Raw genomic sequence first — 25,616 nt, 5'->3', positions numbered from 1 at the left:
TGATCCAGTATGACTGGTGTCCTCGTAAGAAGAAATTAGGACACAGACATACACAGAGGAAAGACCATATAAAGATGCTGGAAGAAGACAGCCATCTACAAGCCAAGGAGAGAGACCACAGAAGAAACCAGCCCTGCTGACACCTTGATCTTGGGCTTCCAGGCTCCATGATGCAAGGAAATACATTCTGCTCTTTAAGCCACTCAGTCTGTGCCACTTTGATACAGGGGCTCTAGCAGACTGTTCCTTGGAAACAGACTGTGGAGGGGTACAGAGTTGTATGCGAAGGTTCATGGGAGCAGTGTCAGGAAATCCTATGTGAAAACAAGGAAGACAGAACTGGGCAGAGACAGAAACTGAACTATAATGAGAGTGCTACCAAGTGGTGTTTGTGGTGGATGGGGGGAGTGACCCTTCAGGACTTCCAAATTGAGGCAAGGAGCCTTTGTTTTCCTACAGTCATTCTCAAGGTGAAGGAGGGAAGGTGATTCCCACCCCCCACCCCCCATCAGGGAACATGTGGCAATGTCTGGAGACATTTTTGGCTGTCATGACTCGGGGATTGGGGTGTGTGTGGCGGAGGTGCATTTACTACTGGCGTCTAGTGGGTAGAGACCAGTGTTGCTGCTTCTATACATCCTAATGCACAAGACGGCCCCCAAAACAAAGAACCACCTGGCCCCAAATGTCAGTAGTACAGGGGTTAAGAAAGCCCCCACTATATCAACAAGCCACTGGACATGAGCTGCTCTTGCAAGGATTTAACCGTGGGCAGATCCCTGCAGCTGATGGCGATTCGCAGCTGAGGGACGCAGCTGTGAACTGTCAGCAGCCTATGTTCCCAGTAGCAGGGAAATGGGCATGCTTGCCGTGAAGAGGATCTGGGTAGAGCAAAGAGCCCTTGGTCTAGCCCCTCAGCCTTCTCTTTCTAATAAAAATAACCAACCATGTTGAGGACATTGTCCTGGGAGTTTTACATATGTTATCCCACTTAAACCTCATGAAAAGCCCAAAAGCTGGATTTCATTGCCTCTATTTTATAAAACAATAATCCGAGACTCAGAGAGGTTAATTGCTCACCCAAGACTGAGCTGGTATACTAGCTACTGAACCAGAATTTGAATCTGGGGCTGTTTGACTCCAAAGTCTGGCTCTTTTGCAAACAGGAAGGACAATCTTTGCTAAAGCAAGGGCAGTGCACACAGCGTACACGGGAGAACGAGGGCAGGCCACAGACGACCCAGAGCTGTAGACATGCAGCCTCACAACAGCCAGAACCCTGAAACGATGGCTGATACTGTGCAAACATCACAGGGGCCAGACCCTGCACTCGGGCTCCCGGAGAAGAGCCTCCTGTCACTTCTGTGTCCGTAAATGTTATAGTTGCCAGAAATAATCCCTCTAGTAAGGGGATTTTCTTAGCCTTCTTGAGGAAAATGCATAGATCTTAGGACTTTGTATGATGACAATAGTAACTCTAAAAAGAAAAAAAAATCCACTTCCCAGGAGTCAATGGTATAAAAATAATTTTTATTTACTACTGTAAATAAAGTAGTGCAAAGAGTAGTTTGAACCCACAATATTGCATTACTGATTTATCTACTACCTTAGCAGCATACAGTGTTCAGACAGTCTGCTCTCTCTTCCTTTCCCTCCCTTTCTCTCTCACACACACGTGCACACACACACACACACACATGCACGCATGCGCGTGCACACACACCCCTGCACAGACTCAGGCAAGCATAAGGGGGCGGGAATGAGACTATGAGCTGAAGGCTTGTTTTCTGCATGTTCCACTGCTGCCAGTCTATTCTAATAGGTAAGTCATGGAGAAGACTACACTTCAATACTAAGAATTTTCTAAATGTTATTGTATGGATTGCAATTGAAAAAAGAAAGAAAACGATATCCAACAGTGTCATTAAATGATTCGGAAGCACTACGACCCTAGAAAACCTCAAGGAGAAAAATGTAAACCAATTTACAAAGCCATCGCCTTCCCTGTATTTCCAGCTATAATCTATTTATTTCAAGGTGCCTTAGAACTGCTGGGTCTTGGAAGTCAAATTGAAATCTGCCCACGGGACGGCGAGGAGCAGGGCAGTGGCAAACACACGTACCAAAATATTATCTGTGTGGTACAGAAGTCATGATTTTCTGTTCTTTAATAAAAGGGAATGAGCAAGGGGCTAAGATTCTTAAAATATATGTCAGTGTGTAAGGATTCAGATCCACCACAGGACAAACTGACTTCCTCATATACACAATCATCCGTTAACCTCCCCGGCGTGCCCCTGTGATCAGGATGTTCCTTGTATTTATCTGCTAACCTTTGGTATAACCACTGTCTGCTCTGGGTATATCCTTAGTTAAAAAGAAAAAAAAAAAAAGATACCGAGTGCAAAATTCGCATCCAGTTCACAAGACGTTTAAGGTCTATAATGCCCTGGCCCCAGTTTTCCAATACCAGCTGTTGAAAGGATTCTCTCTCATCCAGTGAGACCTGGAGTGTACAGTTCACCCACGCGGCTCTGGGTTATTAGTGACCGCGGGTTGGTCCTGAGCGGAGGCGTCTGCAGCTGGACTTGCAGTGGGGGCGGTCGGGTCTGGGGACGCCCGGGCTGGTGTTGGACGGGAACCGCTGGCTGCAGAGACACACGCACAAAAGGTGCTGAAGTTTCAAAACAGTATGTGCAGGACACACAACCACACCTAGACCCTAGCAAGCGAGGAGCGATGCTCCTAGTCTAGTGGTCCTGACACTAACTAAATGAGCAACTTGGAACCATGATCTAGGTTCTTTGGACTTTGACGTACCCTCCTATAACATGGCAGGTTGGAATAGGCATGCAAAGATCTCGATGGTTCTGACATCCTGGGACTCTAAGTCCTGCATTTATGCTGCGACTTCTGGGCAAATAATTTAATTTTAAGAAGGAAGAAAGAAGGAAGGAAGGAGAAAAACTCAATTCTTTGGTCTTTGTTTCCTGTGGTCATATCTCTTTTTTTCACCTGGTGTGGATGCAATGCAAGCTATGAATTGTAACAATCAGAAAAGAGTATTGGTTTTATTCACATTCTTATCCCATTTGGATGACATTCCAAATGGGCTGTAAACTGCCTTATTTAAGTAAATGTCTATAAGTTTTGGAAAACATAATTATTAGGTTTAATTGTTTATCAATCTACCTTTAGTAAAGAGGTTGGACCACCATAAAGGCTTATAAAGTTTTATACTTTATGTCAGTAGTTTTCTAACTGGGGACTGACTCCCAGGGGACAACTGGTAATGCTGGTAGACGTTTTTGGTTGTCAAGACTGGAGGGTGGGGTCTGCTGGCATTTAGGGGACAGAGGCCAAGGATGCTGCTAAGTATCGTACAATGCCTGGGACAGCCCCCTCCCCGCTCCCCCCGCCTCCATCAAAGAATGATCCAGCTCCCAGTGTCACTTAGTGGGGAGGCTGACACATCCTGCTCTATGTACTGGGACTGAGGGGTGTCCTGGCTCACCAGATTGTGGGTTCTGGAATCTGGCTTCTCTGCCCTTTATCAGAGCCACTTACCTACTTCCCTTCTGCCTCTAAAAACTGGGGAAAATAAGAATACCTATACCTACTGAATTGCTGTAAGAATTAAATGAGCTCACGTACGTATTGTTCTTAGAACAGTGTCTGGCCCTCATAGGTACTCAACACCTGGTTTACTGTGCAAATGTGTTGATTCATCAATTTCTGGGTCTGACTTACAGGACCGATGTAAAGAGTCAGGGTGTTTATTTCTGGGATGCCTACAGTCCTCTTTTAGCCCCCAGTAGCCTGTGAAAACAGCCCAAAATTTGAAGCCAGAAAGCCCAGGAGCTACATGGTACTAAGAATTAGCAGTTGAGTGATCTTGAGAAAGTTACTTAATCTCTCTGAGCTGTAGTTTCTCTGTCTATAAAATGAGGGTAGCAGTTTGCAGAAATGTGTGGCTGGCACAGTCCCCAGTTTGTGCAAAGAATGGCTAGTTTGTTTTAAGCAGTGATCTTAATTAAACTCAGCAGTCCTTGAGTCTTATACAGTTTTCAGCAGGTGGGACCATCTTTAAAGTCCCCAAATGTCGATCCTGAAATGTACTGACTTGTACAAGATGCCACTACAATGCTGACATTCTGGCTTCTAGATAAACCTTTTAAGAATTTCACCTCCAAGAGGCTATTCTAGGAAATTCAGGAATGAGCTCCAAAGCCTCTGGCCTCTTTGAATACATACAGGAATTCTCCAAGGAACCCTTTCCAATATCTACAGAAGAGCTTGTGAATCCAGAGACTGTTCTGAAAGACAGGATGGTGGTGGTGGTGGTGGTGGTAGTGGCGGCAGAGTGAGGAGGAGACACTCAGGTGTTGCATAATGATGTAATGCTTGCAAGTCAAAGCCATCACTCTGGTGGGTGATGTAACCATGGCAGGGACCAGGAGGCCCAGTGATGCAGTACAAAGACCATTTATGGAGTCAGGAGACCTGTTTCGGGCAAGTCTCATTTATCTACCACTAATAGGTGACTCTGGGGGTGGATACTGAATGAAGACATTTCAGTCCTAAGATGCCTGGATCTCACAGGCCTTGGTTTCCTCATCGGTGAATGAAAGGGCTTGGATCAGCCGTTGTCCAAGACCTTCTTGGGCCCTAAGATTTATCTTTCTGATGCTCTCTGAGGAAGTTAATGAAGTACTAAGGCATGTATTTTTCCTTTTGAAGCTCAGGGAAATGTTTAAATCACCATGGTAACAAGATAAATCAGCAATCAGTTTTCTGATTAAAACAAAAAAGTGCCAGTGCGTAAATGTAGAAGGAATGCGTGATTAGCATTGCCGCCATTTACATCTTCTTGTCAGAGCATAATAAAAATGCTCGATGCTTTTCCCCAGTTAGTTTGTTATTATCCATGTGAGAACTCTCCCATTTCCATCGGGGGGTTTGCAATCACTGGACCGGCACCCCCACGGCCCATCATAATTTTAAAGTGGCCTCTTTGTCTCCGCTCACCTGGAATCCGAGCTAATTTGATTACCGGACTTGAATCAAGGTAACCAGGAAAATCAGCGTGCTGCTTAAAAAATTACAGAGTATTTTCCAGAGCCAAATAGAAATGATTGTTGCATTATTTGCTGCTTGGGGGACCATTTTCTGTACATTAGTGAGAATAATCAAGAGCTGGCCCCGAGCTGGCAGACTGCAGCCCATGGGCCAAATGTGGCTGGCTGCCTGTTTCTGTACGGCTTGCAATCTAAGGATGGTTTTTGCATGTTTAAACAGTTGCACAAAAATCAAGAGAAGAGTACTATTTTGTGACATGTGAGAAACATATGAGATTCAAATCTTCACATCCACAGCAAAGTTTTATCGGAAACCGGGCACACCATTCGTTTTCCTGTATGGTCAATGATTGCTTTGGCACTAAAGTGAAAAGTTGAGTGGTTTTGATACAAATGGCCCACAAAGCCCAAATGTTTATTATCTGGCCCTTTATCGAAAAAGTTTGCCAACCTCTGTTGTGGACCACTGTAGGAAAAATATCTGGCTGCCAGTTGACCAGATGGGAGGATATAGGAGAGAAGATATGAGTGAATGTATCGGGTGAATCCAGAGATAATAGAACATTTACAAAGATCGGGGGCAAGGAGGTGAGGGAGGGAAGGCTCTGGAAATTATATGCTATGAATAAAATCTAATCTACTTCATTTGGGCCCTGGATCCAGCAAGGCCCAGTACATGTATAAGATGCACATCATTTCAACATTTCTTATGAGTAAAGATACCGGGAGGGCACCAAGGGTAATGAGATAGGAGAAAAGTAAAATCTCATCATTAAATCACCCTGACTTTAAGGCTACTTCTTTTTTCATGAGCACCACTTTGTGACATTTTACTGTAATTTTAGTAGAAACCTCATTAACTGGAAGTGTAGAGGACAGGAAAAGAGTAGGAACAGGTTTAATTAATCTTGTTCATACCGTCTTACTCTTTTTAAAAGACCACTAGACTAACTGCTTAGGCGAAAAGGATGAGTTGGCTTAAATGATGAATGTTTTGAATAGGCTGACATTGGTTTAAAAGGTGACCCCGTCACACCTGGAGCTGCTAGTTGTGCAGATGTGCTCTGTCCCGTGCGTTTCATTTAGACATAAAGCCTATAATAACACAGGAAGGCAGGACTCTCTCTTTGAAGTGACCATTCACGTGTTGTCCCTCTAAGTCTCCCCTTCACCTTCCTGCCAGGCAGCCAGCCGGCCTCCATGCTTCTTTGGTCTCAGGGGAGGCTTGTGGTGGGGCAGAAATGGAGATGGTTCTAGACATACTTTACATTGGGAATTTTTTGTTTTTTTCCAAAAGCCCAAGTCTATTAAGGCAATTATGCTTGGCGTCCTTGACAGGGAAGGGAGAGGGAAAGTGCTTTAGTGATGAAATGAGGCAGGGAAAGGAGGCGTATGGAGTGTGGGAAAGCGACTGCGCCTGACTGTGGGTGTCCCCGCAGCAGGGCCCTCACCTTGCCCCTTCGGCCATCTGAGAAAGGAAGACTCGAGAGAAAACAAAGGCTAAGGTGCTCAGCTTTGGCAGAGATGATGGGACTCGCAGGTGACCCAGAAGCTGCAAAGCCAATGGACCTGGAAGGATGGTGCTGGACCGGGGCCATGTCTGTTCTGCTATCAGATGGGTGACCATCTGAGTGACGAGTGCTACCCAAGACCTAGGGAAATTGGTATGTCCCTGGGAGGCACTGGCTTCAAGAAAGACTGAGCTGCTTTGGGGAATGCAAGCTAGGAGTCAAAAACAAGTTCTTTCAAAAGAAATAAAAGAGATTTTTGTGTACACAGTGTTTTTTTGTGTACTCATTTTTGCACTCTTGCTAGACAAGTCAACAATGCCTTTGTTTAGCTGCTTTAAAAAGAGTTTGAGTTATTAATCATTTAATTATTTTACTTTGGTGGGGGAGGTAACTAGGTTTATTTATTTTTAGAGGAGGTACTGGGGATTGAACCCAGGACCTCATGCATGCTAAGCATGTGCTCTACCACTTGAGCTACACCCTGCCCCTGAGAGTTCTATGTTTTAGAGAGTCTAACAGCATAGAAAAGCACTCTACACTCGCAATCATGTCTGTTTATTGATGTAAACCAAGCTTATTTAAGTGTGAGCATTACCTGGTGTCAGTATGCTTTTTTATTTTATTTAAAATTTTTTTTCAATTATTCTTTTTTTAAGCATTTTTTTTTCAATTTCACATTTTTCAAATATTTATTTATTTACTTATACTTTTTTTTTTTTGGTGGGGGAGGTAATTAGATTTTTGTCTACTTATTTTTAATGGAGGTACTGGGGACCGAACCCAGGACCTTGTGCATGCTAGTCCCACACTCTACCACTGAGCTATACTTTCCCCCACAGCATACTTTAATTGCACATAAAATGCCCCAGAGGGCATGACTTCTTAGGAGCTACCAGCTAACGTTACTTTTCTTTCTTTCTTTTTTTTTTTTCTGTCTTTATGACTGGCTCATTCTTTTTCCAGCTAATATTTCTTGGGTTTTAAGTCCTCGGCACTGTGTGATCTCATCTGGTTCTCTCAACCACAGTCCGAGGTAGGTGTACTACTGTTTCTGCTGTTGTAGAGAACGGGAAACTAAGGCACAGATAGTTCCCTCCCTTGCCCAAGGTCACACAGCTAGCAACGGGCCAGAATCTCGGCGGCCCGTGCTATTAGCTACCGACCCGCGCTGCTAGCCTTCTGAACGCAGGACAATTTAATGTGGCGAATGCGGTGAAGTGTTGACTATATATCACAGAGCGCATAAACTCAGAAGGAAAATGAAGGTAGCTGGAGCTGAACGCGAAATGGATGGACAGCTCAATTTAAAGGTCTGACCATAAATCATTAGTTTTTAAAAAACAACTGACTGGAAAAAAATGCAAATCATGAAGTGACAAAGAGCCCCTCACTTACAGCACACCCCTCACAAAAAGTGACTTAAGGAGGCTTCCAGCTCTCAAATCCTGTCCCTCTTGACTCGGGCAGGCAGCACCCAAGGAGACTTACTCTGCCTGCTTCACGGCGCCACGGTTACCACCAGCATCGACGCCGTCTGCCCCACTCCTCCCCGTGGGGTGGGTCATGGACCGCGGGCACCGGCTGATCAGGGAGACACCAGACGTGGACTCTCTGCCCTCTGAGTGCTCCCCCCTGCAGTGCTTCTCTCCTGCTTTTTGTGCCTGGATGGCTCCTGCCCCATCGCCTAGTCACTGACAGGGTACATTCCTGTTTCAAGTTATTGACAAATTTGCACTTATGTTGAGGACTTTAAAAATAATTTACTACATGTTTTAATTGAACACTAGTTCTAACAGGGCTGGTAGGTACCACTGTGGGGGCTTGTTTTGGAGGTATGTGGAGATTTTATTTTATTTTATTTTATTTTATTTTATTTTATTTTATTTTATTTTATTTTATTTTTACTTCCAGGCCCTTAGGACTCTAAGTGTGGTCCATGGTACAGCTGCTTGGACATAATCTGAAACCTTGTGAGAAAGCCTGGATCTCAGGGCCCATCTCAGACTGATTGACTCAGAATCTGCATTTAACCAGTTCCCTGGGTGATTCATGTGCATATTAAAATTAGTAAGTACGGGGCTAGAATTTACATATTGGAATATATATTATTTTAATTACTTTCTTTTTCTTTCTCTTTGTATTGTTTGTTAGGGCATTATTTTTTAAAATAGGTGTGTAGGCAGATTACTTGTCATTTATTTCAGGGTACCAAAAATCTGTTAAAAAAAATGTCTTTATGTAAGGGGACAACGGGTCAGAGACAGATGGTAGCCACAGTTTTAAAGTATTGTGAGTGTGGAAAACTTTGGAGTTCTGTTGCCCTACATCCTTTCTTGGACTTTACTGTATGATTTTGGGCAGGCAACATCATTCCTTTGGCCTCAATTTCTTCATCTATAACATAAAGGGCATAGAATTAAATTATTTTAAAAATCCTGTCCAGACTTTTCCAACATTAATCAAGAGGGGACACAGTATGTACAGGAAGAAGCAAGTGAAAGAGTTTGGAAAAATGAAAAAAAATGTGTGAAAGAGCAAAGGATACATAGGAAGGGAAACAATCTCAAAAGGCAGGGAGATGGGAATGTGGAGGGACTGACAATGAAGTCTCAGAGAGAAGAAACAAAAGACGGCTTCGGATAAAAGTCATTCCACCAGCCTATGAATTTTCATGGCTACCAGCTGGCATAAAATCATAAAGACAATTTTCAGCTCCTCTAACGGAATTGCATTTGTAATAATCATAACAATATTTCTACAGAGTAAAAATGACAAAGATAATTTGAAATGGAAAACACTGACAAGATGCAAAATAAATGTGCTATACCTGGCAACAAATTTAGGGACGGGACAGAATTTGCATGAAGAAAATGGATCAGCCAGCCGACTACAGGGCATCAAACCTGGAAGGGCTTTTGATGGTTCCTTGTTAACCTCCTCAGGTAAATCAGAGGGAAGTGATTCCATATTAGCCTCGTGGAACAGTGGCTTCCATCTCACCATCGAATCTGTGGTGAAATGCTCTCCTTTCGCCTTCATTATCTGTGACATGAATAACGGCTGTGCAAATGCTCCAACGCCGTGTCTGGTCCTAACGTTTCTACTTGTAAACATCCCCACTGGTGTTAGTGAGGGATTCTGTCCTGCCGTAGCCATCCAACATGGTGGGGAGTGGGAATTCACCACTGAGAGATGCTGGCAAAATTGAGCACCTACTAAGTGTGAGACGGGACCAAGGCCTCTCTCTGACTCTGCCTGTGGTCTTATAGAGAAGATAAACATGACAGCTAACACTATTGAGAGGGCGTTATATGTCAAATAAATAGAACAGCTAATATTAACTCCAGGGGTCATTTTGGCGTCTTATGTGTGTTTTTTTCACTGAACCCTCCTGATATCCCCGAGAAGCAGCTACTGTTAGAACCTCATTTTATTGATGAGAATCTGAGGGATCAGGAAGTGGTCATATGTCACACTTAAGTGAACAGCTAAGCCTGGACTCTACACCAGCTCGAAAGGACGAGCGTGCCTATCTCCTTAAGTCCTGCCCTGCACTAGCTCAGAGAGGTGACAGTGATGAGTGGAAACCACACTAGACCACACGCTGGCTTCACATTCCTCCTCGGCGCCTCTCTCTGAATCTGTGTGGCTGGGTATTCATTACAAGTGCTTGTTTATTATCCCACAGGTTTGATTGCTTCACCAGGATAAACAGGAAGACTTCCTGCTGGAGGGGCCTCAGAACTTGGATTTTAAGGCACACAAGGTATAGTTTTGATAGCAGGTGTACTTTCAACGGGAGAAGACATTTTTGCCCAATTTCTTCAGCATCTTGTTAAAAAAGAAAACTTTGCTTACTTTGAAAAATACAATTGGAGCTTTTTATCAGCCAGAGGTCACGTTACAGCCCTCGGGGTGACCCCCACCCTGTGAATGACCATCCTAACGGCCTGAGGAGGAACGGTGTCATTTTTCCAGTGGGGGAGAAAGAATCCCTACACTTTTTCTATTGCCCTGGCCTTTTGTAAACTTTTACCTGAGACAGACTGGAAATACTGCACGATCCAGGCGATCGATACGGACAGCAGGAAGGTTCCCAGAAAGTAGATCTGCAAACATTGGACGCACATGTCAGATGCTGACAAAGGGCTGGGACCCTGAGGGCAGGGCTGAAGGGAGATGGTTCCTACCAGTGCAGAGTGCAGGACGGCGCCCCAGAGAAGCCGGAGGTTAAGGTAAAGCCAGGCCAAGGAGCAGGGGCTGAAGGACTCCTCGCTGCTGTGGCTCCAGCACCTGCACACAAAGAGCACAGGGCATTCAGAAGCATCAGCCAGCTTTGGTAGCATTACTTACGACCGGTATTAGCAGATCCTCAAACCCGCATCCTTCTGCTTCAGGTCAAAAGAACACGTGTAAAATGAGAAGAAAAAGAAATAGAGCCAGTTCTAAAGAGTTTAGGCCTGCCCTGAAATTCTAGGATGCTGGCAGAAATCTCAGAAAAAGGTCAGTCCTGTCTTTCGTAAAAAGCCAATAGGTCAAGGAGGACCTTATAGCGTGGGGGCTGCCAAGCAATACTTCTCTCCGAGTGTCTGTCCGAAGTCCAGACATTGGAATGCCTCCCCGTCTTGTAGAACAGCTTGCGGATCAGACACATTATTTTTTCCACGATCACTGAAAACCTTGGTCAGCATTTTAACTTCAGATCAAGCACTTTCTGTATCATAAGCCTCAGATACTAAAAAAAGGAGTGAATTTGGGTCCAGCTCAGTGTTCTCTAATGGAAACAAATCCTGAGCCCTTTACAACCACTGACATTAGGAAATAAGAATAAGGCTAACTGTAACCAAAAGCAAACACCACCCACTTGGGTTCCCCCAGTGGAAAATAAAGAGGCTCTGAACTTACCTTTCATACAGTTCCCGGAGGATGGAGATGTTATTAGAATGGATGGTTGGGTCAATTTCCAAGAAATCTAAAATATGATGTGGGATTTTAGCACCTTCCTCAATCAGCAGGGCCAGGTTAAAAAATCCCTGAAAACAAACCACAAACAAAACTCATTCCCTCCGTATAATAAAACCTAGACGCACACCCTTCGTCAGAATGTAAACTTTTACAACATTAAGATTTTTTTCAGTCCCTAGAGCCAGATGGTTTTGTCATCTTCATTGATGAATTGTTTCCCTAAATATATGCATCTGAGAAATTTATTTGCAGGAGAACCAGGAGGCTTTCAGAGGATGCTGTGTCCCATCTGCTCAGAGCCAGTCAACCGGGGGAATCTGTCCTTTCCTGCTCACTCTCTCGAAACAGAACCTGCTGGAAAATGTGCCCTTGTATCACCAACAAAACCAGAATATCGAGTCAAAGGCAATGTCCATCACTTACAGACTACACCCTGGGTCACCACCAGCACGTCAGAAATCTAACAAAACGTTTTTGTGGCTGGGGGTGCTACTCATGGCTCATGTTTAAAGTAGAGAGGGTCTCTGATGCACAGAATAATGTGTAGGTATTTGTCTCATCTTCCCTAGGTCAGCGTGGAAAACCTCCTCTCTCGATTACTTTTGGCACAGACCCCCCTCTCTGGTACGCTTCCCTACCTCTTTCTTATTATACATTGTGTTCTTGACTCTCAGGGGTAGGACCTGCCTTGTGGGGCTGTGAAGGTCCAGTACAACAATACAGTTAAGAGCCTGATGATAGAGGTGCTTCATGAAGGATGGAAACTATCATAGCACCGGGAAGAGAGGCACTGTCCACTGGGAGCTGAGCATGTGGCCAGACCAAGAAATAAAGAAACAATGAGGCGTTACTTATATTTAGGGCTTTATAAATTTCACTGAATTGTTGCCCTTCAAAGAATCCATGATCACGCTTTAATGACTTATATCCTCCCTGCTACCTTTCCTTTCATTTAGTTGATTCTAAATAAAAATCACCCCCCTCCGGGTTGTAAACACCAGGGCTCTCACAAGTAGGCTATGTGATAATCATGATAAAAATAATGGCAACCAGCATTTTCTGAGTGCTCGTTGTATGTGAGGCATTGTTCTGCTTTTTATATATTTATTTAATCCTCATAACAACAAATTGAGATAGGTACTATTATCCTTCTTCATAATCAGCTGAGACACAGAGAGGTTAAGAAATCCACCCTAGGTCACACCGCTGGAAAGGGGCAGACCTGGGATTAAAACGCAAGCAGACAGGGTCCAAAGTCTCAAACCTTAACCTGCACCATGCTGCCAAATAACCTCTAAATAGATAAAAGTGTTACGCATCTTTAAATTTCACACAGACAAACACAGGCACACACAGACAGACAATAGACTGTTTCTCTACTTCTTGAAAGGAAAGTATTCTTAAAGCTTGAGGTATTAGAAAAAAATGACTTTATTAAATTTTAAAGTCTCTGAATGACGGAAACATAATAAGACTAAAATAAATGGGGAAATGGACTAGGGGAATATTTGTCTGTAATGTAATAGTTTAAGGTTCATTATCTACTGGGCAAATGTATAAAGAACTAATTATAATTTAAATTAAAAAAATATCAAAACTTCAAAAGATAAGAGGGCAAAGAGTAAGAATAGAGAATTCACATAAGAAAATATGAAGAGGAAATTATCACCGACAAATACATGTCAAGATGTCCATCCCCAGTAGCAGTCAAATAAATACAATTTAAAACAATAAGGAAGTATCAACTTACAATTATTCAGTTAGCAAAACTAAGTCGTGAAAACATCCAGTGCTAACAAGATTTCAGTTATCCTTTTATACTTAAGCACTGCTTGGTGATGTATTAATTGGGAAACCCTTTCAGAAAGCCAATTGGCAACATACTATTATTATGTCGTGGCCATAAAAGCATTCCGGCTGTTTGACTCAGTAATACTATCCCTCAGATTATAAAGAAAGTATTCAAATGGAAGTAAAAACATGGAAATATGGAAGCATTCATTGTAGCACTAGCTATAATTACAGTGTAATTGGGAACGACCTTCATGTCTTCCTTAATAGACTGTAAATCCCATGAAGACAGAAATATTGTCTATCTTTTAATCCTCCATCCCCACCGCTAAGCTGTATCTAAGACGTGACCGGTATTTAAGACGTGACAGGACTACATAAATATGTGACAAATCAGCAAATAAATTAGCAAACAAGAGAATGAATGACCACCAATAAGATAAAACTTAATAAATTACAGTCTATCAGCTCAACAGACTATGAGGCAGCAGTTAAGAGCAATAATTACAGACACCCTGCAATAAAGTGCACGCATTCCTACAATATGTGAAAAGGGGCAGATTTTTCAAGTGGACACTAGTTACCATTACAGAGATCCACTCGCCTGTGGCCAGGACTAGACAGGGACATGAAAACTGGAGGAATAAAACTCTTGACATGGAATTGTGGGCGCATTCTTTGTTTTTTCCCTCTTTAAAAATTATTTTTTAATATTTTTATAACATTTTCTTCCAAACAAATAAAAATCAGAACTGGAAAAAAAAAAGAGGTCCAGGCCTAATTCTGAGTAACAGCAGGAATCATCCAGGGGAGTGTGGCTCTCTAGCAAGTCCTTTCAGCACCAATAATTCAATAGCAATAGAGCAGATCATGCCCACTGAGCTGGCTCAGGGCTGGGCTCCGTGCTTGACGTCAAACATCGCATTTAATCCTCGTAACCTATGAGGGAGAGGCTGGCATTAACCCCGGTTCACAAGTGAGAACACGAGGACAGTGACGGAGGGACTTGCCACGTCCAAACAGCTGTGAAGTGACAGGGATGTGGGTAAAAGTAAAAGCAGTACTTCCTTCAAAAAAAGACTGAGATGGGGATGAGTGTCCACCTTTTGCTCTGTGAGCAGATCACAAACCACCACACCAGGAACCTGCGGCATAAAGAGGGTCACAACTATTTCAGCCTCCGTCATGAAACGGTCCTGAGATTCTCACAAGAGAATTCCGATCAGCGAATGTAGGAGGAATGAGAGAAATAGAAAATGATCATTGGCACACCGCAGTTAGTGGCTGCAGGCAAGATTTACTGAAGGATACTAAAATCAGTGGACAGGAGTTTGAGTAGAAATAGAATGTTTGCCGTCTCCCTAAGATAACTGTAAATTAGGAAGAGAAAAATACTAACTTTATAGGAGAGAAATCCAGCAGAAACCACCTTAGCCGAGTGGCTGAGATCAACCTCACCAGTAATAAGGCCTCATATGATACACTGAAAAGAACACATCACTTCTGGGCAATCCTGGCCCAAAATGCATTCATTATCTCAATTTCTTTGGGAGAAAACAGAAGACAGACCCAAATCGAAGGACATTCTACAAAATATCTGATCAGATTCTTCCAAAGTGTCAAAGTCATGAAAGACAAGCAAAGACAGACTGTCCCAGACTGAAGAGGATTGAAAAAATTTTGACACTTAAATGCAATGTGTGCTCCTGAGCGGAACCCTGAAACAGAAGAATAACAACAGAGGAAAACTTAAGGAAACCCAAATAAAGTCTGAAGTGTAATTATTGAATCCACATTGATTCCTTAGTTTGATAACAATATTGTGGCCAAACAACTTCTCTATAAATCTAAAAATATTTCAAAATAAGAAGTTCCCCCCACCAAAGGGTCACTGAGAGCAGAGTCCTAGCACTAAAGTATTGGCCCAACTATACAAGTAAACTACTCCGGATTTGGACCACACTTTCAGTTTCTTGAGATTCTGGTGAGTTAGTTTGATGGCATCTGGTAGAAAGACTCCTGGGTTTGGAGCCAGAAGACCTGGGTTTAGACTCTGGCTGCTTCAGCTACTAACTGTCTGGCCTTGGGCAACTTTCCACAGTTTTGCTATTCTCTACTATAAAATAATTATGATAATCCCCCCTGCCATCAGATGGCTGTGGCGACTGCGTGGGAGACACAGTAAGTGCTCAATAAATGTCCGTCACTATGGTCAGTGTACTTTGAGAGGTGCTGTGAGGGGCTCGTGAAAATGGATGAGAAGTGACTTTGTAACCTGTGAGGCAGACAGAGATGGGTGGGCATGTGAGGACTCCGGGCCTTGCAACCTCACAAATGAGCATCCCCAAGAGCTCCCGTGGCCGTTTACCTGCGAGTCTCCGTCCAGGGCTGCTTGGGCGTACATCTGCACAGACAGCTCAAGGTCCTGTGACTGGTTTTGGTGGCCATAGTAGTAAAGGTCTCCCATTTTCAAATAGGCTGCAGGACAAAAAGCACAGGTCTGTTTGTCAAGTGGCTTTATTTCAGGCCGACATTTTAAATGATTGGCTCATGTGCGTGACTGCAAGTTTTTCCCGCCAGAATCTGAATACAGACACATATTTAGGTTTCATTGGTACGTTGGGAGGGGAAAAAAGGGTTTCTCACTGAGCATCCCCATTTCTAGGCACGTTTTCTTGCCTGGCCGGGTAGCTCTCCTGAAAGGGTCTGCAAACTTATAGCCCGATCAGCCAAGGCTGTTTTGGGCACCAACATTTTGCTGCCTGGTTTTGATAACTGACGGGCATTTCTTTACTCTGTCTGAGCCACATATTTTATTTTTCCTCTGCAGAAAATGTTTTGTTTAAGAGTGTATATTTCACTCAATGTCCAATCAGCAAAATATAATCTATGTCAGGTAGTTCAAAAGAGGGATTTTAATACTGGAAATGGGTTGGAAGAACTGAAGGTGCAAATGGGAAAGAGTGGTTAGCAAGGCAAGAAGCTACTACCTTCCCGGGGCTGGGGGCCAGCTGAGACCACAGGGGACGGACTGCCGGGCAGGAGCTGGAACCATGGAAACTCAGCCATTGCCAGAAACAGCCCAAAGCAGAGAGAGAAGGGGAGAAATACTTGGGCTTCTCACCCCTTCCCACCCTGCAATTTCCTGCCAGCACCTCCCTTTGGCTGTAACTAAGAGATGACCCAGGGCAAAGGAGTCTGGGAACTGTAGTGTCTAAGGGTCAGCCTCCTAACACACCTAGCAGAGCCAGAAAGACAGGGAATCCATCCGAGGGCCAAAAGGCAATGACTGGCCCAGAGAATCTCTCCATACTAGCTTTCTCTTTCGAATTCTCACCGATCCCTTAGAAATTGTGGGTCCAAGTATTCGATGGACAATGGAAGAAGAGAAATGTATTGCTTGAGGCTGAAAGCAGAGTTTAGGAAAGATCTTAATAGCTGAGATTTTTCACTCTCTTTCTTAATTGTTTAGAAATATCACACTCCCCACAAAGCTGTTGGATGTTCCCTGTTACTAAAGATTAAAATCCTCCAATGCTTCAATTTAGCGCCCGTTTCTCTATACATACCAAATGAAGGAGCATCGATTTGAAAAACAGAGAAATTATAGTATCTCCAAACACAATTAACACCCAAGTATCTCTTGGCCAGGTCCTAAGAGGGTGAAGGGGGAGAAAAAGTTAACTCATTAATATTTCGGCCAAGTGAGTAATTTTGCCTTCATAAAACCCAATTCATTACCCTTAACCTTAGAGCTTCTAGTCTGAGAAGAATCCATTTACTTACTGGCCTCTCCTCACAGATGTGTGCTAAATTTGTCTGTGACACTTCAATTCCAGTTTCTGCTGCTAAAACATAATACAGCAAAGCTTCGTGCCTAAAAATAGATGATTAATAATAAATTTCACATAGTGGCTCTTACTAATATTCATGGAAAGCTTTATACTCACACATAAGAGAGCACAAAATAAGCAGTTTTTTTAAAATCACAAAATCATGATTTTTTTTTTAAATAAATACTGTTGTTAAAAATACCACATGCTCTGATTTATTTTCTGTCTTAAAGGCTGAACTCACAGACAAGGTTGGGAGCTAGCTGATGCAACAGCTACCTCTACTGGCTGAATGGTATGATGCGTGCTGGCGGGGGAGCTGTCAGTTAGTTTTCAGTCCTGAATCCTTCCATCCTCCGTCCTCGTCCTCGCTTAGAGGAGATAAGTGGCATTAAGAAAAAGCCGTGCACTTTCCAGTCCTCTGTTTTGTGAAAGGCTTTATGGGGCTTAGAATTCTGAACAAGCTTAATTAAAGCTGAGCTTCTGTGGTACATTAGAAGTTTGGCAAAGGAGAAGCAGTTTACAAGGGGCTTGATATCAATGGCCAAAAACACATCTGAAAAAAAATGTATTTGACACCACTGGCAACTGAGTACTTGCAAAACAATGAGAGACCACTTTTCATCTGTTAAAAGACTGGAAAGATCCAATTCATAATATGGATAGCACCAAGGGCTTGGGGGAAACGGACATATTCTTACAATCGGGAGGCCAATTAATGCAATGATTAAATGTGGGAAGTCTTGCGGGGAGGGGTTAGCTCAGTGGTGGAGCAAGTGCTTAGCATGCATGAGGTCCTAGGTTCAATCCCCAGGACCTCCGGTTAAAAAATAAATAAATACATACCCCTACCCCCCAACACACACAAAAATATGGGAAGTCTTAAGAATGTGCACACCACCTGGCCCATCAGTTCTGCCTCCTGAGGGTTTATGCTAAAGAAACAATCAGAAACATATGCTAAGATTCTGTGGCAACAGAGTTCATGGCAGAGCGTCTATGTGCATGAAGAAAAACAAACAAAAAACCTAGAAACAACTCAAATACCTGAAAATCAGTGACTAGTTAAATGAACCCATGGTTGTAGCCCCCTTCAGATGAGGCCATTAAAAATAAGGTGGAGGAAGAGTATTCAAAAACGTAGAAAGATGTCTATACAGAATTTTCCATTGGGTGAAAAAAAAAAAGCAGGATTAAAAAAAACAGTGAAATTCCATTTTTGTAAAACAAAAATAAAATTGAATACACACATGGATACACAGACACGGATATATATACACACAGAGGAAAAACACAAAACCTAAAAATGATCTACCAAAATGCTAATAGGACTTAGCTCCAGGCGGTGAGAATGCAAGTGATTTTTATTTTTCTTTTTATTTATCTGATTTCCTCCATTTTCTTTCTGTTACCCATCTCATGAATAAAAATTTATTTTAGTCATAAATAGTTGTTCCTAAAGCTTAGTTTTTATTTTCAGTAGCTGATTTTAAGAACTCTTTCTTAGTTTTAGCTCCACCTAGGAACTGGTTTAAGGAAGGGTGAGGGGAGGTGGGGGTAGGGGCATATGGAAGCAGATTTTGGAGTCATCCTTTCTACATTGCCAAAGAGCTTCCGGTAGGCCATCCCTCGGGAAAGAGAGGTGACCCGGAGGTCAAGTTACGACAGTCAGACCTTAAATCAGACAGACTGCAAGTCACGGGCCGTGTGGCTGCTGACTGGGCTAATTCCGAGCCCCTGGGATACCCAAGGCAGCTGACCAGTCAGGCATGACTCACACTCAAGAGAGGAGGCTGGCTCAGCAGTGTCCCCGCACCGACAAGCCAGATAACAAGCCCACAACTGCAGAGACACAAGGACCCCCAGGCACTTTCTGCACAGCCTGCAAAAGTCATGTTTGGTGACAAGAATATTCAGAGCAGACCTCAGATGGTAGAACCGGCAAGGGAGGCTCAGCAGAAAGTCCCCATCATTCTACAATAAGGTCCAGTTCCAAAGGTCTTACAATGTCAGGCTTCTTTGGAGACACTCAGGTTTCCCCAGTGCCTCAGTTTCCCCCAAGATGAATGCGGGAAGGAGATGGTGTAGATTTGCCAGCCCAAGGTCAAATATCAGGCAGGCTCCCTCTGCTGCTGGAACTGGATAGAATGGGGCTCATGTTACTGCAATGTAATAAAGTGAGTTTTTCTTAGACAGCAGTTGGGCGGACTATTAGGATTTGGGGAGGGGGTGGGGTACAAGGTTGACACTTCCTGTAAGAACAGAGTCACTATGTTAAATTTTATAAAGACAATATCTTGTCTCTAAAGTTACTTGGGTGGAGGGGTAGAGAAGGGAGGAACACGTTTTATAGGAAGACTTCCATTGTCCAAATATCATGTAAGTCAGCAGGAAATTTCACAGAATTCGCAAGCATTTCCTTTGAGGAAGCACTGAAATCCATCAAAAAGAGACGTCTAAAAACGCTGGCGTCAATAGAAGCAGTGAACAGACATCTACGCAGTCTTTCGTCTTGCAGAAGCCATCATCAGAGACAGTGGACTCTAAAACCACCACCATCTGTTTTCATATATTGAAGAGTGAACTCTAGGCAAGGGTCAGGACACTGAAGACAAGACTTTCTCAGCTTATTAAAAGACTGCAGAAACAACATCTCTGCAGAAACCCTATCTTCATTCAGCCTCCCAGCACTTTGCTCTTTCTTGTGTCTCAGCTGAAACTGCCTAAAAGTATTGATTACAGGTATTGCTATCCTTATATTCATAAAGCAAATATTTACTCGGTATGTGCTCTGTGCAGGAAGCCCAAAGACAAGCCACAAAACTGTACTGTCCTTCCATGAATTTCTTCAAGGTTTAGGAAGTCGACCAGAGCATCCGGCTTTATTTCTAACGCACAAAAGTGAAACTGTCCTCCGGGCAGTCATTCTGATGGGGATGGGGTGGAGGTACGCAGAGAGGAGGGGATTTAGAATAAAGAATGAGTTCAGGGGAACATTTGCTGCCTTTCCATTTCAGACTCGGCACATTCGTTTACAGAACTTTCATAACGATGCACCTTAATAATCAGTCATGTGGCTGCTTGCTGTGAATTGTGAATTTGAGTATCTCTGAGCAGTTTCTCAAACAATTCTATTATTTTCTCTGTGCTCTTTTCTTCCAATGTCTGAAGCAGCTCAAAGTGGAAGAATTAAAAAAAAAAAATCTGGTGTCTCAGTGGAATTTAAGAACCTTGCTCTGTGGCAAAAAGATGCGTCTCTTTCAAGTGGAATTTTGCGTGCCTGCTTGTCTTGCCTCAAGCTTATGAGAATCTGGCTAACCTCCTGGGCTAAGCATTTGGGGTATGTTTAAGACAAAGGACAATGAAACACATAGCTCACAGATAAAACACACAGAGAGAGGGATACGCTGGAGGGAAATGAAACATGACGGGCAGCCTCTCCTTAGCTGACTTCTCCTGATGTCCGAGGACAGCCTCGGGCAGGACATTATCTTCTATATTATGCCGATACAGCGAAAAGCCCCCTTTTCCATCATGCTCCTCTTTTAAACTATCCCATATAAATCTTGGAACAACACAGAAAAGCACAAGCTCATCAAACTGACACATGTAATTTGAAAATAATGTCCAGAATAAATTCACTCATGGAAAATGAAAAAAAGGGGATGGACTTGAGACACTGATGGATGATTTAGTTCTATTAGGGCAAAATAGATGGTATCAAAAAAACGCCACGTGGTGGTGTGGGGAAGCCAACACTCATTTATTTCCTGTTAAACTCAGGGGGCCGGTTTGGAGGCTCAGAGAGCAGGAAGAGATAGAACCACTTTGTCTCAAATATATTTGGACAAAGATTTTTCACTTTGGGATGGATACTAGATGTTTCTTCCTGTTGAGAGGAAATGGTCTCAAGTCCAGATTAAGACGTATCTTTTACAATACTTAGCACCAGCATCAAGATTGGCAAGGGTATGGAGAAACAGAAATTTATACATGGTTAACAGAGTGCAAATTGGTAGAATAGTCTGGAAAACAGTTGGCATTACCTTGTAAAGTTGAACACACGCCTAGCCTGTGACCCCACTCTTAAGATTATATTTTAGAGAAACTCTTCTTATATGTGCCAGGATACACACACACAAAAAATGCTCTTTTTTAAAAAATGGGAAACAACCCAAATATATGTTAATATGAGAATTGGTAAGTAAATTGTGATTTATGACAGCAACGAAAATGAATGACCTATGGACACCTGTATCAAAAGATAATAAATCTCAGAAACATGAGGTTAAGCAAATAAATTAAAAAAAGCAGTTGAAGAATTATATATAATATGATTCTAATGAAGTAAAGTTCAGAACCAAGCCAAATCTATTGCTTAGGAATACATCCACATGCAGCAAATCTAAAGAGAGTCAGTGGCAGGGCAACAGCAGGGCTCAAGATGACGGCTAGTTCCGGGGGCGGGGGGCGGGGCTTGTTTCATGTGCGCAGGACATGGAGGGGGCTTCAACAGTTCATCTTCTTAAATAGGGTGGTAGGCTTACAGGTGTTCATTTTGTTGTTAGGCTTTGGAACTTACACACATGGCACACATTATTTGGTTTGTATCAATTGTTGTGTGATAAAAGACAGGAGAACAACTTTCCTGGCTCAGACCACAGCTCCAGCTCAAAAGTTCAGCTCCTTTGACCTGGATTGCGAACTAGCTCCTGGATTCACGCTCTCCCCTCTCTTCACCACCATTCACAGGTGTCTGATTAAGCATCTCAGAACCCAGCCTTGTCATGTCACTACCCTCTCCCCAAACCATCAGTGGCTCCCCACTGCCCCACAAATGAAGTAAAAAGTATATGACCTGCTATTCAAAAGTCCACAATGCAGCATCACTTTGATCTTGCCATTTTTCCCTCCCTTTTACAAATTTTACCCTCAAGGCAAACTGGGTGACAAAGTTTTCTAGACATACCCAGAACTTTCCTATTTCTTTGATATTCTTTAAATACAGCTCACGGCCCTTGAGTTATGGTTGTTCTGTCTATTGGCCTTAGTTCATTCTCTCAGTAGTTTTTGAGTACTTCCTAGGTGCCACCGGCTACTGGGCATTGGGCTACACACCACAGGGCAATCAACAAATAAAGAGCAATCATGATCCACGCAAGGACAAAAAGGAGTAAGGAGTTAGGCAGAACTTCTGGGCAGAGGGAACAGCAAGTGCAAAGGCCCAGAGGTCAGAGAGAATATGGGCATGGCAGGTAGTTTGGCACAAGGAAGAGAAAAGGCAGCAGACTTCTCCCAGCCTTATTCGTGGCATCCCCTACAGCTACGGCAAGGTACCTTGCATTTAAGTGTACTCAGTAAAATCTGCTGAACTGAACCCAAAGTCACCAACAGTATAGAACACATTTAGCCCTCCTCCCCCCTGCAAAAAAAAAAAATCAATCGTGCGATGTGGTTGAATATTCTGAGGACAGCAGGCAACAAAAACCTTAATTCCTCTTGACCTTCACAGCAAATGTTTAAGTGTGCGCCCTGAACTGCTTTGTGATGTTAAATTCAAAAGTAGGTAAAGAAGCTAAGCTATTAGCAGATACTCTCTTTATGGGAAAAAGTGTCAGACATCTTGAGGTGTGTGTGTGTGTTGAGAGGGTGTTTACGGATATGCTCTCCCTTTGGGAAAACCCCACGTATAAACACTTGGAGGTCTGAATGCTTAGTTTCCCCTAAGAAGCAGTGGGGAGTAAAGGGAGGGGGAACTTGGAGGGTGAGACATAGAGAACAAGTGGAAGTCAAAGTCAGTGCAGTTTTATGAACTGAGGCTCATTTGGGAAACAAGATAAAACAGCATAAAAATTGTAAGCTGTATCAATCGGAAAATGATCATTGCATTGAAAGATTTCTCTCTGATTATGCAAAATGAGGCCACAGGTGATAAACTTTCACAGGATAATAATAATAAACACTTTTATCTCATGCTTTTTGCACTGGACTCATGTTCCCTGGACTCATTCTCTAATTTGAGATTCTCCTTCACTGAGATGCTCTCTGTAGGTTATATGGGCGCCCACGGACCAAAGGAGAAACTGGCATTCTTTTGGACTTATATATTAATTTTTAAGAGTTGGATCTGAGTATGATTTATGATAGGTCTGCTCTAATGTCTTTGAGGCAGTGGACCAATGGGATGTGTGCTGATTTGCATATCCGTTTTAGTTATTATGGAAATACCCAGATCACTTAGGTAATCAACGAGCCAAGAAAATGTGGCCCAAGGAAAAGTAAGCAGGAGTGCAAGGCCTGATAGAAGAAACGAAAAGATGGATTCAGGTTGAGTTTGGAAAAGTGTGTCCTTTTTTGTAAAATCAAGTGAAAGCAAATGGAGGGTATTTACAAGTCTTCACATGTGGTGTCTCAACCCAGTCAGTAAAGGACAGGATTTGCTAACTCCATCAGAAGGTTACAGGTAGAGTCTATCTGGCTGTGACAATGGATGTCTAGTGAGTGACTTCCAGCAACCCTAGGCTCCTGGAAGATGCAGTGAAATATCTATGGGAAGATGTAACCTGAGCTTTCTCTCCTTCCCAGGTGGAACAAGGTAGAAATCCTGGACTTTCTGTGGCCTGCTAGTGAGAGACAGAGGATCAGCTAGGATCCCCTGAGCTATCTCCAGACTCTGAAACTGAGAAGAGTGAGCTTGAAGGGAAGAGAAGTCAATGTATTCGTGTGTCTCTCAGCTTGATGAATGTGGACGCTCCCCCCAAAGAACTAATTTTTGTGTATAATTAAACATGGAAATGCTATGTTTTCCAATCAACGGCCAATCAGTCAGTGAAACTCTGAATATCATTACTGGGAGGCTATGATTTCCCTGCAAATTGCTTTTTCAGTTGCATTTTAAGACTCCATCTCATAAGACTACGCTGACAAATTGAAAGGTAAGGACTGAGAAAGTTCAATCTAACTTACCAAGAGCCCTCCAGGTAGGCGTTGAGGCCTTGGCGAATAACGTGGCCCAAGTAGCCATTTTTCTCAGCTACATGCTTTGCCCATCTGGAAAGGAAACAGAAGAGAAAATATCCAAACTGTGGCAAATTAAACAATTGCTTTTTGCTTCATATGATTTTATAAATCCCACTTGGGGAATATTTTGCTTGTGAGAATTTTTATGGAGCAACAAACCAGAACTGAATGTTAAGAAGGTAAAGAAAGATACATTTTGAGTGCCTGGCATTCAGTGTCCTTTCTAATGAATCTTAGGCACTCTCATTCTTGGAAACAAAGACATGAAAAATGTCCGCCAATATGGAAAAAAAAATAACCTTTATCAAGCGTTCTAGTACTGTCTCCATTAAAACATGTTTACTGATTTATTATAAGGTTTCCCTATTTTGTTTCTGCCCCTTAATTTATTCCAGAAGAGCACTAATAATAAACTAGTCTGTTGTAATCTTTAGATTTACAATCACTGAAAGAACATTATAAAAATATGTAACTGACAAACTAATGAAAAGGGGGAAATACAATAATTTTTTAAAATATTTGAAAAAACACTTGATTAATTTAAAGTAAGGGCAAGAAAAGAGAATTAAGGTACAAGGAAAAGATGGGACAGACAGAATAAACAGTAAAATGGCAGATTTAAAACTAAATATAACCATACTTACATTAAATGTAAATGAGCTAAATATATCAATTGAGAACTAAAATTGTAAGACTAAACAAAAAGTACACAAACCCCAGTTACAGGCTATTTACAAGAGGCACATGAAAATTAAAAGACAGAGAGAGAATGAAAGTGAAAGAACGGAAAAAGATAGAACATGCAACTGCAACAACAAAAAAAGCAGGTGTAACTAAACTAACCTCAGAAAAAGTAGACTTTAAGGCAAGGACCACCAACAGAGATAAAGACGACATTGTGACATGATAGAAAGGTCACTAAGAAAGTAAAACAATTTTCAATCTCTATGATCCATTATATATTCAAAATATATAATTGACAGGACTTAAAGAACTAGAAAAGTATACACTCATAATGTGAGATTTTAATGCACTTATTTCAATAACTGATACAACAAGAAGAAAAAAATCAGAAAGTATATAGGAGATCTGACCAACACAATTACCCAACTTGATGTAATTGATATATATGTAGAACGTTGTGCCCAATCAGTTCAGAAAACACACTTTTTTAAAGAGACTATAAAGCATATATAAGAATTGACCATATTCTGGTCATAAAGCAAGCCTCAACCCATTTTAAAGGACTGAAGTCATTCAGAATATATTCTCAGATCACAGTATAATTAAGCTAGAAGTCAATAACAAAAGGCAAACAAGAAAATATGAAACATATGAATGTTCACACCAAATAGCCTAACTAATAATGATAAAAAGCCCCAAGTCTGTCTAAGCCAAGTTTCATCACTGAGTTCAGG

At 42.4% G+C, this 25,616-nt stretch overlaps 1 protein-coding gene across 1 annotated transcript in view; it reads right to left on the bottom strand.

Moving 5' to 3' along the window:
• Positions 1–1,509: 1,509 nt before the first annotated feature.
• The window catches only part of SEL1L3 (SEL1L family member 3), a 98,108-nt gene continuing 74,001 nt past the window's right edge, over positions 1,510–25,616 (bottom strand). The window contains exons 17-24 of the mRNA XM_072945547.1: positions 24,145–24,228; positions 17,132–17,222; positions 16,915–16,999; positions 15,714–15,823; positions 11,495–11,622; positions 10,780–10,882; positions 10,626–10,698; positions 1,510–2,648 (exon numbers count right to left, since the gene is read on the bottom strand). Of these exons, the coding sequence (XP_072801648.1) occupies positions 2,521–2,648; positions 10,626–10,698; positions 10,780–10,882; positions 11,495–11,622; positions 15,714–15,823; positions 16,915–16,999; positions 17,132–17,222; positions 24,145–24,228 (802 nt within the window). The 3' untranslated portion in view covers positions 1,510–2,520. The remainder of the gene's footprint in view (positions 2,649–10,625; positions 10,699–10,779; positions 10,883–11,494; positions 11,623–15,713; positions 15,824–16,914; positions 17,000–17,131; positions 17,223–24,144; positions 24,229–25,616) is intronic.

Source organism: Vicugna pacos, chromosome 2, assembly GCF_048564905.1.
Source record: "Vicugna pacos chromosome 2, VicPac4, whole genome shotgun sequence".
Lineage (NCBI taxonomy): Eukaryota > Metazoa > Chordata > Mammalia > Artiodactyla > Camelidae > Vicugna > Vicugna pacos.
Note: the sequence above shows the minus strand (reverse complement) of the source record. Positions and strands in the feature narration are given on the sequence as shown.